This window comes from Petaurus breviceps, unplaced genomic scaffold, assembly GCF_028583685.1.
Source record: "Petaurus breviceps papuanus isolate PSGF00001 unplaced genomic scaffold, PetGlider_PUasm1.0 289, whole genome shotgun sequence".
Taxonomy (NCBI): domain Eukaryota; kingdom Metazoa; phylum Chordata; class Mammalia; order Diprotodontia; family Petauridae; genus Petaurus; species Petaurus breviceps.
In genome coordinates, this window is record NW_027186036.1 from 28,427 (window position 1) to 41,800 (window position 13,374).

General features: G+C 40.8%; 1 protein-coding gene across 1 annotated transcript in view; it reads right to left on the reverse strand.

Annotated features, from left to right (window-relative positions):
- LOC138167744 (HHIP-like protein 2) overlaps positions 1 to 11,782 on the reverse strand; it is a 29,650-nt gene extending 17,868 nt beyond the window's left edge. Inside the window, 2 exon segments of the mRNA XM_069096712.1 lie at positions 871 to 1,523; positions 11,450 to 11,782. Of these exon segments, the coding sequence (XP_068952813.1) occupies positions 871 to 1,523; positions 11,450 to 11,782 (986 nt within the window).
- Positions 11,783 to 13,374: the final 1,592 nt, after the last annotated feature.

Genomic DNA, 13,374 nt, shown 5'->3' on the forward strand with positions numbered 1-13,374 from the left:
CCAGCACACACACACACATACCTATATAGTATATATATATCCATATGCACACCCCTCCACATACCAGCATATGTATATATGTGTGTATCTATGTATATACATACATATACATGCATGTATGCATGTGTGTATACATGTAGATAGATAATTAGCCTGTGGTCATTTTGTTATAAGTAGATAGGGCACTATTTCCCAGTGTTTGACCTCATTATTTGAAGATTTAGAATGCCAAACTATGTACCTATGATACTTAGAAGTGCTTTACATTATTAGTGTGGATTTTATCCAAATGGCACTTACAAGTCCCTATTTTTACCAAAAAATTTTAAATGGCTTTTTAATATTTGGTAAAGAAAGGGTTCAAAATAGCTTGTCTTGGGATGGTTAGGTGGCGTAGTGAATAGAGCACTGGCCCTGGAGTCAGGAGGACCTGAGTTCAAATCTGTCCTCAGACACTTAACCCCAATTTTCCTGCCTTCCCCCCTCCAAAAAGCAAAAAAAAAAAAATAGCTTGGCTTGAATTATTGTATCCCTTCTCCATGGTCTTTGGGATTTCCCAGTCCATCTGTATAGACAGCAAGAAAAAAGTGAATTTTTTTTTTAAAAGGAAGCCTTCCCTTCTATTTGCACCTGCTTTTTCTTGTAGTATAGGCACAATACTGTCTACCTTTTGTAAGTCTAGTAGAAGCCCCACTCAATCAGTGAAATGCCCTTGAGTAAAGAGGATGCATTACAAGAATCTACTCTGACCATCTATATTATTTGGCAATGCCTCTTTGGAAATGTGATGAATCACAGAACACAATCAACCAAAGGTATTCTTGTGGGTCATCAATAAAGACAGCCTCTGACACCTGTAGAGCTCTTTACCTTTCTGAGTTTATGTCAGCCTTATTGTTATCAGCCTGAGAAACTTTCATCTCACTTATACGGATTTTCTCTGCCTTCTTTTTGCCCAGGCACGAGTAGTAAATATAGAACTTGAGATTGTGTCGGAATCTGGGGTGGAAAGCCAAGCCCAAGAAGCCTCTCTCGTCACCTATCCACGGGGTTGTCAACACCAAGCTCTTGAGATCCAGAAAAGGCTCCTCTAATCGACTCCCATCTGGTAAATAGACCCACACCACTCCAATCTGCTCAGCAACAAAGAGGCGATGAGTTCCATCCCCAGCATGGACCATGGAGACTGGGTTCCTCAGCCCATTGGCCACCTCCGTCAGACAGAGTTGCAAACAGCCCTTCCGATCCTCCACCACAGCTCCAAGGTTGCGATTGAGGTTGTCATTCCTTAGTACATTGGGAAAACAGTAGTCCTGGTCTGGGAGATTGAGGAGGTGACAAAAGTGGGCTCCATTCTTCTCCTGGGATGCCTGGATACGGCGGTCATTAGTCAACAGAGAGATGGCAGAGTGGCAATTAAAATGGAATGCTGAGCAGTAGTCAGAGCAAAGGCCTGGGAGATTCCGGAGGGGTGTCTGAGGGTTTTCAGCATCGTAGAGGTGAGCTGCATAGGGTGAGCACTCCTAGAAAATGGAAGGGACACGAGTTTGATAAAGAGCTTTGTGAATCTTTAAGCCAGGGTTTCTTACCTTGGCATTCATGAACTTTAAATATACGTGTGGGTGTATGTATATGTATGTGTGTATTTGATAATTGTATTTAAATATAATTGGTTTCCTTTGTAATACTGTGTTGAATGCGTTTAATAACATTATTCTAAGAAGAGGTCTATAAACTTCTCTAGAATGCCAAAGTGGTTCATAATACCAAAAAAAGGTTAAAATCCCTGCTTTCCTGGTGCTCCTAATATATCTAACCACTTAGGGAAGTTATGTGTGAGGTTAGGCTCCAGTATCCTGTGCTACCTTACCTTGCCCACCACACATGCCCAGTTGAAGGCTATCATATGCCCTCTCTGAGTTTAGGCTGCTCTTGAAATGCCTCCAAGGAGTCAAGCCACCAAAACAATCTTAGCCTAAACACTATGGCTTTTCTCACACTGCTGCTTGACTTATTTACATAAAGGAAATCAACCAAATTTTTGGTTTGTTCTTTTGTAATCCTTATTAATATGAGACACACATAAGCATATGCATGGGCATGCATACACACATACACATACAATTTACTCAGCTCAGCCTTCTTTTGTTCAGTTTAGCTGAACGATACATCTTTCATCTATAAAAGGAGAATGTGACTTTCAATATCTGTACATCGATAAAATATATTGTTCGTCACTGGTTTATCACATTTTAAAGGCTTAGCAGGAGAAAGTGAACAAAACTTCCAGAGTCTTCAGGTTGATTTTTATACACACGCATGTGCACATGCACACATGCATGCATGTACACAGAGGCAGAAGGCTGGGATGAAAATGAGAAGACAACTAAAAAGACATTTGCCCTCCCTCTAAAGTGAGGGAAGGGGGAAGAGGTCCCTGCCAGCTCTAAATCTGATCCTGTGACCCTGTTACTGTCTCTCCCCCTGGCTCACACTTGATCAGTACATCGGTCAGCACATGGTTCTTGCTCAGATAGTCCCTCTCATCTCCAGCTCTATACCATCTCTTCACTCATACTGGCAGGATACTGCTGTTCTGATGATTTCTGTTCCTGCTGCTCTATGATGGCTCCTGTGGTGTCTTCTTCCTTGTCATGGTTTCCTCTTTGCTCTTTCTAAAAGCTCCTTCACTTTTAAGGCCTAGGAGATTCTGAATAATCTGCCCCAGGTCAAGTTCAAAACCACTAGAGCTTGAAGGATCCTGGGAAAACCTCTCAGTCCAAAAGCATCTACAGAGAAATTAAGTGACTTGCCCCATTCATACAGCCAGTATGTGTCAGAGACTAGGCTTGAACCTAGATTTTCCAGACACTGAGGCCAGCTCTCCATCCACTGTGCAGCACTGACTCTCTGAGGACACATAAATGTCAGGTATAATTTTTAAGAACGTTCTGGATCCAGAATGACAGCAATAGGCTATTTGTCTCCGTCTATGATCACAATTAAAGAGTGAATAGAAATATAGTGTAATGGTATAGTAAGGAAAGAACAATGGATCTGGACCAAGAAGACCTATATTTGAATATTGGCTGTGCTACTCACTGCTTGTCATCTCACTTTGGACCCTGGATCATCTGTAAAATGATGGACTTGGACTCTTTGGTTGAGACAACTTATAAAGAGTCAGGACTCTTAAGCTCTATTCTCAGACTCTCCCACTCATATGCCAAATGAATTGATTCTTTTTATTGGAACTTAGTTACTATTTATAAAAACCTCCTTTGAGTGGTACTGATTTGAAACAAACTCACTAAATTTATAACTCCATAACACCATCTCCTAAAGAGCAGTCCTGGTGGGGAATGGACATTCCATGATGTCATCACAGCCCCCGAGCACCTGGGCAGGGGAAGGGGTGAGGGGAGACTTTGAGAATTGCCTCCGGAGTCTATAGAAGAGCTTATTGACCCCTCCTAAATGATACCTCTTCATTTTTCCAAGGTTAAGTCTGGCAAATAAAGTAGTTTAAGATATGATTAGCTTCAAAAATGAGGTGAGACCAGAGAGCAATGAGACTAGTTTTACTGTATATGTGTTATAAACTGAATATAAAGACAAGAAGCAATTGGAGAAATGTAATCCTATCAACGAGATGCTAGACAGTCCATCTCCCACCTCCATGTCTTTGCGCTGGCTACATCCATACCTAGAGTGCATTTCCTCCTCATCTCCACCTCCTAGAATACGCCAACTCAAACATCACTTTCTGCATGAAGCCATCCCCATATCTACTAATGTCATCTCTCCTCCAATTATGTTGCATTAATTTTGCATATGGGAATGCACTAGAAGCTTTCCCAATAGAAACAGGAGTACAGCAAGGATGTTCCTTTCCCTCCTATTGTGTGATGTAGTTCAGGAGGCACTAATAATAGACATGAGATAGAAGACATATATCAATGTATATTTATGTAATGGAAGACTAGCCCGTTCTCATCCTGAGTCATGATGAGTATAATGAGGGACTGGCTAGTGAATCCAGTCCTTATAAGCATGTGTGGAAAGTTCATTTGATTCAATTCACCTGAAATTTAGAGCATGCATAGACTTTCTGTCCCTGGTGTTGGTTTGCTAGCTATGTGTTAAATAAGAGCCTGTTTGATTGTCTGCATAGCCAGAATGTAGGGGCATCCAAAATGCATTAGTTGTCCAGAGTTTAGTCCTTCTCCTTCTAAGGACCTTCATCTAGCCTCGTAGTATTCCAGTGAGAGATAATACTATAAAGAGAGTGACCTTGGGCCCTCCTCATCTAAGGCTAAACATGTAGTCTGTGAATGTAGTCCTTAATTATTTCCCTTGGCATTTGTTTTCTCATTTAAGATGAAGGAGATTGAAGGCTATGATCTTGTGAGTTTCAAAAAAGGTCAGGATTCAAATCCATGCTCAGTTTTGTAGCCACCAGGTCTAGCTTTGAGGTTTAGAAGACTGAGGGGAGATCTTTGGGACCTAGACAAGCAATAGTGAGACAAGGTCTCATACAGAAATATTGTGAATTTCGTGGGACTTATGCTATGTAGAAAATGTTTTTAAGTCTGAGTCTACTTTCCCTAGCAACATATAGAGGAGAATATATACCCAGTTGTTATATTAAAATGTTTATACTTTTGTTCTTGCTATAGCTTCAAAATAAACATCCTTTTATAAAAGCTAATTGATGTTAAATGAGTAAGTAGGACTTGAATAGCTAACACTGATGGCTTCCCCATACCAGAATGGGGTCTTGAGCTGACAGGATTAGAGAAGAGACACCTCTGCTCTAGAACTCTGAGGGGAGAAATATACCTTCACCCCAAAAAGTAGAGCCAGAGAGTACTTGGCTAATTTATTCACACATATATATGTATTATATATGTATGTATACACAAACACACACACACATACCAGCTCAAGCACCATCTTCTACATGAAGCTTTCCTAATCCCACTCAATAGCTAGTGCCCTCCCTCCCAAACTACTATATTTCATTACTTTTGCATATATTTGTATTTTTATTCTGTCTATATTTTATTTCCCATTAGAATGTAATAATCCTTACAAGGGATTATTTCATTCTTTGCATTTCTATGCTCAATGTCTGCACAGTACCAGGCATAGAACAGGTGATTTATAAATATTTGTTGACTTATTAATATATATGCATGTTTCCAATAAAATGTAAGCTCAGTAAGTCAAATACTGTTTAACTTTTGTCTTTGTATTCCCTGCACCCAGCACAGTCTCTGACTCACAGTAGCCCCTCAATAAATTGTTGTTGATTGTTTGCTGTTCAAGAAACAAGGGTCTGAGTAGATAAATCTCATCCAGTATATTTCTAACATTCATTTTCTTTGTGGTCCAAACCTGTGATCTCACCATTGTACAAGTGTATCCAATAAATGCATGTTTATTAGTTAATAATTAAGAAATGATACCTCAAAAAGCCTTCTGTTGAAACAGAACACAGAGTTAATACTAATCTGAAGATTTCATTAATATAAAGCCTTTAAAAACTAATATAAAAAATTAAGTTCTGTGGTGAGTGGGCATATCTTCATTACTTGGTTTTTCAGTCATTGGTATTCATTAACTGGGTTGGTGTCAGGCTAACAAGCAGTAAAACAGGGAACACAAAAAGTCCAAAAGTTAGCATTTTAAAATAACATTTTGCTCCTTCATTCCTGATATAAAGACCTAGGGCCTGGTGACATTTATGAGTTGAAAAAGATATTCCCTTTTGATAGCCTCTTGGAAATGAGGAACCTTTCCTAGATTTCTGGAAAGCAAAAATCTCAGCCTTTAAGCCTATCCCAATACAAACAAAATCTAGTAAATACTCTGCCACTCCTTCAGCTACAGAGTTGCTGAGTTTTTATTTTCAAAACTCGCATCCAAAATTTGAAGCCAGTTCTTACTCTAGGACTGCCACCTGAACTCCCCAAGAACTGCTCTGGGGAGGGGCACTGGAGTCCTTGACAAGCAGCAAAGTTGCCTTAGAGATGTTGTTTCCTTAACCTATGAAGACAATGCCACTGACCCACTGTCCGGCACATGTGCTTTTCTTGTTGGGATGAGAGACTTTCACCAATTCATCCACTCTTGTTCAACTGTGCCAAGCCGGATAGGAGATAGTTAATAACCAGAGGATCAACAGATAAACTCCTGATTTCTGATTCATTAGCATTACTACTCTAGTCAACTAAGCTAACTTTTCTCAAATGAGTAAGACTGCTCAGAGCCTTTGCACTTCATAGGCTACCCTCTAATGGAAGTTCCAAAGAACAATGAGATGATCCAAAACAAACAATATGTAAAAGAATCAAAAAACATGACACATACATTGGATAATCCAGAACCTATCTGATATCTTAGTTATCTCAGAGTCCCATAACCTCTGACTGTCAGGGTCCCCACAACTGTGACAACAACTTGCCCTAAGGAAGAAGAAATGACCCAAAAGATGTCATCAACTTAATATGCACATTCCCTAGTCCCTAGCACAGTGTCTTTATGTGGCTGTTTAATAAATGTTTGTTGTGGAACTGAAGGCCTTTTCCACTGATTTAGGCCTTCAGTTAAGCCAATATAATGGAATGAGAGTTTGATGTGATAGAGGCAATGGGAGTTGTAAAGTATATCTAGAAATGACTGATATGTAAAAATAAAATGTGATTAAATTAAAGGAGGAAGATGTATCAAGGAAAGACAGACACAGAGAAAGTAGAAATTAGAGAGTTGGATCAGGTTGTTCAAATGAAGAAAACAAATACAGGGGAGTCACTCACAACAGAGCTCAGAATGAGGGGCTCATATAGGGTCAATGGCCTCTCTGCACACCCAGAATTTCATTCTCTGTAAGCTATTCTTATATGCAAGGACCACAATCTGCCTGTTTTGGGGTTGTTCCCTCTTCCTCATCATCTTCTAACAAGGAAGGGAAGGAATGAACACTTATGTGGCACCTACTATGTTAGGTGCCAGATAATATGCTTTTTTTTTTTAAAGCAATTGGGGTTAAGTAACTTGCTCAAAATGCTAAGCTTTTTATAAATATTTTATTTGATCCTCACAACAACCCTACAAGGTTGGTGCTATTATTATACCCATTTTATAGTTGAGGAAACTGAGGGAAATAGAGGTTAAGTAATTTACCCAGGGTCACACAACTAGTAAATAAGTCTCTGAGGACAGATTTGATCTCAGGTCACTCTGACTCTAAGCCTAGCACTCTATCCACTGAGCCACCTAGATGCCTGGTGGCACCTATACGAGACCTAGTCACCTGCTCCATTGCAGTGAAGTCTATCTGTTGTCATCTCTGTCCTGTACTGCTCTACATGGTCAATCAATCAATCAACAGGCATTTATTAAGCACCAACTGTGTCAGGTACCATATGAAATGTTTATCTTATAGCTCCAGCTTTCTCTCAAATTTCTCCCTTCTCTTCTGGCTGTGGGGTTGCCTATCACCTGACCCCTGGTGATAGATAGCTATCTCATGCTTTGAACCCCATATATAAACGCACTCCCTCTTTACATTTTTTTTCCTGAACTATTGAATGAAACAAAATTAACTAACTTGAATCTCTTCTCCCCAACTATCCAGTTTGTTAGGGATCAGGGTCAAGAGGAAGAGGAATGCTATGAAGGTATAATAATAATTTGTATTTACAAAGCAGTTTTCAAGGTTACAAAAAACTTTCTTCTCTATAGTCCTACGAAGGTAGGTATCATATTATTTCTATTTTACAGATAAACAGGCTCATAGTGGTTAACATCTCACCCATGGTCACACAGCCAATAAGTAAACATAGAACTCAAACCCAGGTCCTGTGGTTCAATATCCTTTGCTGTTGTCACCACAACTTATGAACTACTAGGAATAGCAAGGAGCAGAAGGAAGTGGTGGGAGAAGCAAGATGGCTTGGTGGTCCACCTACCTTTCCTGATTTCCCAAGTATTAGCACTCCCTCATGAAATTACTTTGTATAGGGGCAGCTAGGTGGCGCAGTGAATAGAGCACCGGCCCTAGAGTCAGGAGGACCTGAGTTCAAATCCAACCTCAAACATAACACAAAAACTAGCTGTGTGACCTTGGGCAAGTCACTTAACCCAATTGCCCTCCAAAAATTAAAAAAAAAAAAGGAAATCAGTTTGTATTTGTGAACCTGTATAAATGTTTCATCAGTTGTTAAGCAACCACGCATGAGGTATAATCTCTGTCTTTGGAAGGAATGCCCACATTGATGAGATCAGAATCCTACTGGAGTGTTTGACTATATGTCATGCTACCCAATAGAATGTAAGATCCTTGAAGCAAGGACTGTTTCCTAAAAAGCCCTCCGTAAATAATGGCTACCAGTACTCTTAAGTAAAACTGAATTGGCCCAGCAGCTCAGTTCCCTGGCTGTGAGATAACATCTTTATATATTTGGGGTGAGGATGGGGGTGGGTTAAGAGCTTTATCTGAAGAAGGCCATACTTCGGTTAAGGTTTTCTGTCCTACTCATACCCTTTCACTGTAGCTCTGGGTCAAATACAGGTGGTAACAATTAAGGATGGGATGAAGTTCCTACTGCTTCCTGTCCTAACAGTCTATTGTTTTTTTTATCAAAATCAGTAAAACATTATTCTATTCCATTCTTTCACCATTAACAGAAAATAGGAGAAAGCAAAAAGTGTTTTGTGTTTACAAAGATAAAAGAGGCCTCTCAGAGCAAATCATAACTTCAAAATGGAAGGGGAAAAGACAAGGGGTGCAGGGCACCCCCCACCGGGCAGGCCCAATCAGCCCCGGGCCATCCTGCCTCCCCGGACCAGGGCCGCAAGGGAGGAAGGCACAGAGCTGGGCGCAGGCCCCGGGGGTCAGCCAGCTCCCTGGGGAGTTGGGCAGAGCCAGCAGGCCTGGGCTCAGTCCCTAACAATCTATTAATGCTAGATACAAACTGGCCCCTATGAGAGAGAAGAAAGGACAAGAAGAATCACAGGAAGTTAGAGCTGGAAGAAACCATCTTAGTCCAGCCTCATTATTTACAGATGAGGAAACTGAAGCCCAGAGAAACAAAATTACTTGCTTGAGGTTACGTGGTAAGTGACAGAGTCAAGACTCAATGTCTAGGGGAATGGAAAAATAGGGACATTAATGCACTGTTGGTAGACTTGTAAACTGGTCCAACCATTATGGAGAACAATTTGGAACTATGTCTGAAGGACTATAAAATCGTGCATTCCCTTTGATCCAGCTATCCCACTACCAGGTCTATATCCCAGTGAAGTCAGAGGGAAGGAAAAAGAACTTATTTGTACAAAATTATTTAAAGCAGCTTTTTTGTGGTGGCAAAGGATTAGAAACTGAAGGGATACCAATCAGTTGGGGAATGGATGAACAAGTTGTGTAATATATTATTGTAGTGGAATACTACTGTGCTATAAGAAATGATGAACAGGATAATTTCAGAAAAGCCTGGGAAGATTTATATGAACTGATACAATGTGAAGTGAGCAGAATCAGGAGAACATTGTACAGAATAATAGCAATACTGTAATGATAATCAACTGTGAAAGACTTAGCTACTCTGATCAATACGATTCAAGGCAATTCTAAAGGAACCATAATGAAAAATGCTACCCTCCTCCAGAGAGAGGACTGATGAACTCTGAGTGTGGACTGAAGCATAATTTTAAAATTTTCTTTATATTTCTTGTGTGTGTGTTTTTTTTTGCTTTTTCTCCCAACATGGAGAATAATGGAAATAAGTTTTGCATGACTTCACATGCATAATTGATATCATATTGCTTGCCTTCTTAATGAGTGAACAGGGGGCAGAAGGAAGGAGGAGAATTTAGAATTCAGATTTTTTTAAATGAATGTTAAAGTTTTTCTAAAAAAGAAAAAAGAAAGCTTTCATATCAATTGACACACACTTGGCCTCTTCCCAATAAAATGGAAGGAGTAGGGTGGTTGTAGCCAGGAATTGACAATACAGCCTTGGGCTATAAATATCCTTCCTCCTGGCTTCTGAGTCTGGCACTGTCATGACTCTCTTCAAGAATTCTGGTAATATTATTAACCTCTTTGAATCCATCAAGGTAGTAAGACTAGAAGTGGGTGTGTGTTTTATTGTCTCTGTAGACAGAATGTCTCTTCTGTGGACCTCCTCATCTAAGAGTTGTTTGGGGCAGCAAGATACTAAGTGATTTGCTCAGGGACACACAGCCAACATGTGAAGACGGTTACACTTGAATCCAGATTTTGCTGACTTCAAGGCCAGCTCTCTAACTCACTATATCACACTGCCTCTCTTAATAGTAAATTACTGATAGATTTTCACAGCAAAATCAGGAATATCATAAGTTTCCTGGTGGATGGATCTTCCTGCCTAATCTTCCATCTCCCCATATCCTAACACTGAAAATCAGGATGCATATTCACAATTCACATTTTTAGGCTGAGGAGAACTACAATTGGTGCTTCTCTAGAATGTGGATTTTGGCTGAATCCAGGACAGCTGGTGAAAGCAAAACCTCCATGACTCACACAGTCAGCAGCATGGCATTTACTGAACCAACTCCTGGAAACCTGTGGAGCCATGTCTATAGGGATAGAAATGTTCTCCTTCCCACTCTCCTCCCTGCTCCTGATCCCCATCACTACCCTTGCACTGAAGAGAAGACCCAGGAAGGAAAGAATCTCTCAAAGGACCCAGCAAAAGACTGGCCCCATACCTTTCCCCTCTAAGACTGCAGAGAGGATGCAAAAGCAGCTAGAACTCCCAAGAGGCCCATCCCCACCAACCTTTTACCCTCTTGCCAAAAAAAAGAGAGAGGGAAAAATCCCATAAGGAAATTATTTCAAGCTCCTCTGGGTTATAGAGAGAGGATACAGGTTAAAGAGAGAATCCTACAAAGCATAGCCAGTTTTTATCTGCCTTATATTAGAAAGATCCAAGGAAGGCAGCCTCTGTCAAAGCCTTTGCAGTTAAAACCTAATCCTACACACATCTTCTCTCTGTGGGTGTCCATGTCCAGTACAGGCAGCACAGAGGATAGGGATGCTATTACAATCAGAATCTGGGACATTTAGCTGGCAAGATGATGTAAGCTCCTACCCAGATGGGGAGCACAGGATTAGGGGCAGCCCTAGTAGACAGTGAGTTCCTTGACACTGACAGTCTTTAAGTGGAAACTGGGTGACCAATGATTGGAAATTCTTGATTAAGAGCAAATTGGAGTAAACAGCCTTTGCATTCCCTCCCAATTCTAAGATTCAGTGATTGAGGAAAGCAGAATAGCTTCAGTTTCCCTATTGCCATTCAACCTGACACCCACCCCTAGCAGCTAAGATCAGGGCTGTATTTGATCCTAAAGCAGTCTCCATCCCTTACTGCCTCATAGCTATCATATCCATCCCTACCTGGCATAGGATGTCTTTGATATAACCACCACACAGCTCATGGCCTTTCAGATCTAAGTATTCCACGATGTCCCAATAACGGGCAGCAATGCGACGATCCTTTCTCTGATCACAGCAGCCAAAGGTTTCATAGTCAGAACAAAACTCTAGATGCACAGGGGGCTTGAAGGGGGGCCCATAATCCAGGCACTGTGGATGTCCCTGGAGAAAGGCACCTTGGTTTAGGAAGAGCAAGAGGCAAAAGCAAGAAACATAGCAAGATTCTGGGAGCTGGAAGCCAAGTCGAGATGCCAAGTTCCTTGGACCACCTCTAGATACAATCCTTCTCAGCATCTTGGCCTGGGAAACACTCAAGCTGCTGTTTGCCCAGGTTGACTTCCCTGCTTTTTACTTGATCCCTCCCTCTCTTTTCCTCCTCCTCTCCCTCCTCCTTCTTCCCCCTCCCTCCTCTTTCTCCATGAAGTTTAGTAGCAATCTGCTGAGCAGAACTTTTCTTAAAGGGCAGAGAGTCATTCTCTCTGTAAGATCTCCCCCACCCTCATTCAAAGGATGGAGCAGGGAGCAACCCAACGACAATTAGACATGAATCTGTTAAAGGACAGATCCCTTGTAACTGTTCCTACCACCCACCACCCTCAGTGCTGAAATGATTCTGATGGATTAATTAGCAGAGTGAAAATGTAGCCATAGTAGTGATTTCTAAGGTTCATTCTGGCTTTAAGTCCAAAGAATCTATAACTTGAATGTAACCCCAGTACCAAAGCCCATTGGTATGAGACACTCCACTCCTTTTTAGTGGAGATAAATGACCTCCATCCTGGACTTGGAACTGAGGTTATGCTAACATCAAATGCACAAGACTCTCTTCAATGTCTAGGGGAAGAATAAGTCACAATGCTTCCCAGTTAGGACGCTCACTTTATAGAATAAGGAATCCTGATGCAGCATGTTCCTAACAGCACACAAAACCCAGTTTCAGTGGAGAGGACCTTAAAAATACTATTTCAATGTTATTTCAGATATTAAAGAGGACTTAGGAATTGATGAATTATGCCTCAAATAGCTGGATTTTGGATACACCAATCCAGAGGAAGTGGTAGGGAGTGAATTTAGGGAATTACACATGACCAAGAGTAAGGAAAAGCCAAATGAGAGAGCTGTGAGAAATACTTGGGGAGGTACGTCAGAAATAGCACCATATTTTATGTTCAACTAGTCAATCATGCAGCTCTCTAAGGCTAAAAATTACACCAGGTAGTAATATGAATCAAAGGAGGGAGTTGCCATACCAAAATAATAACAATAATTGCCAAGATTTATATAGCACTTTAAGGGTTACAAAGTACTTTACGAATATCATCTCGTCCTATCCTCACAACAACCGTGAGAAGTTATGTTGCTGCTTTTCAATCATTTCAGTCATGACTCTTAGTGACCCCATTTGGGGTTTTCTTGGCAAAGATCCTGGAGTGGCTTGCCATTTCCTTCTCCAGCTCATTTTACAGATAAGGAAACTAAGGCAAACAGGATTAAGAAACTTGCCCAGGGTCCCACAGCTAGTATATATCTGAGGCTAGATTTGAATTCACGAAAATGAGTCTTTCTGATTTCAGGCCTGGTACTCTTATGTACTGCACCACCTTGCTGCCCTCCAAAGAGTCTGAATTATTATTATCTCTGTTTTAAATATGAGGAAATTGACACAGAAAGAAGCTAAATGACCAACCCAGGATCACACAGTTAGTAAGCATATGAGGCTGCATTTGAACTCAGGTCTTCTCAGTCTAGGTTCAGCACTTCTCTCCACTGCATCACCTAACCGTCTATAATGCAAGTTCTTGATGTATGGATAGTCACTCTTTAGAAAGATGCAGCATTTTGCTTGAATATCTTGGGTATATTACAGGTTCAATTCTTTTGTGAAA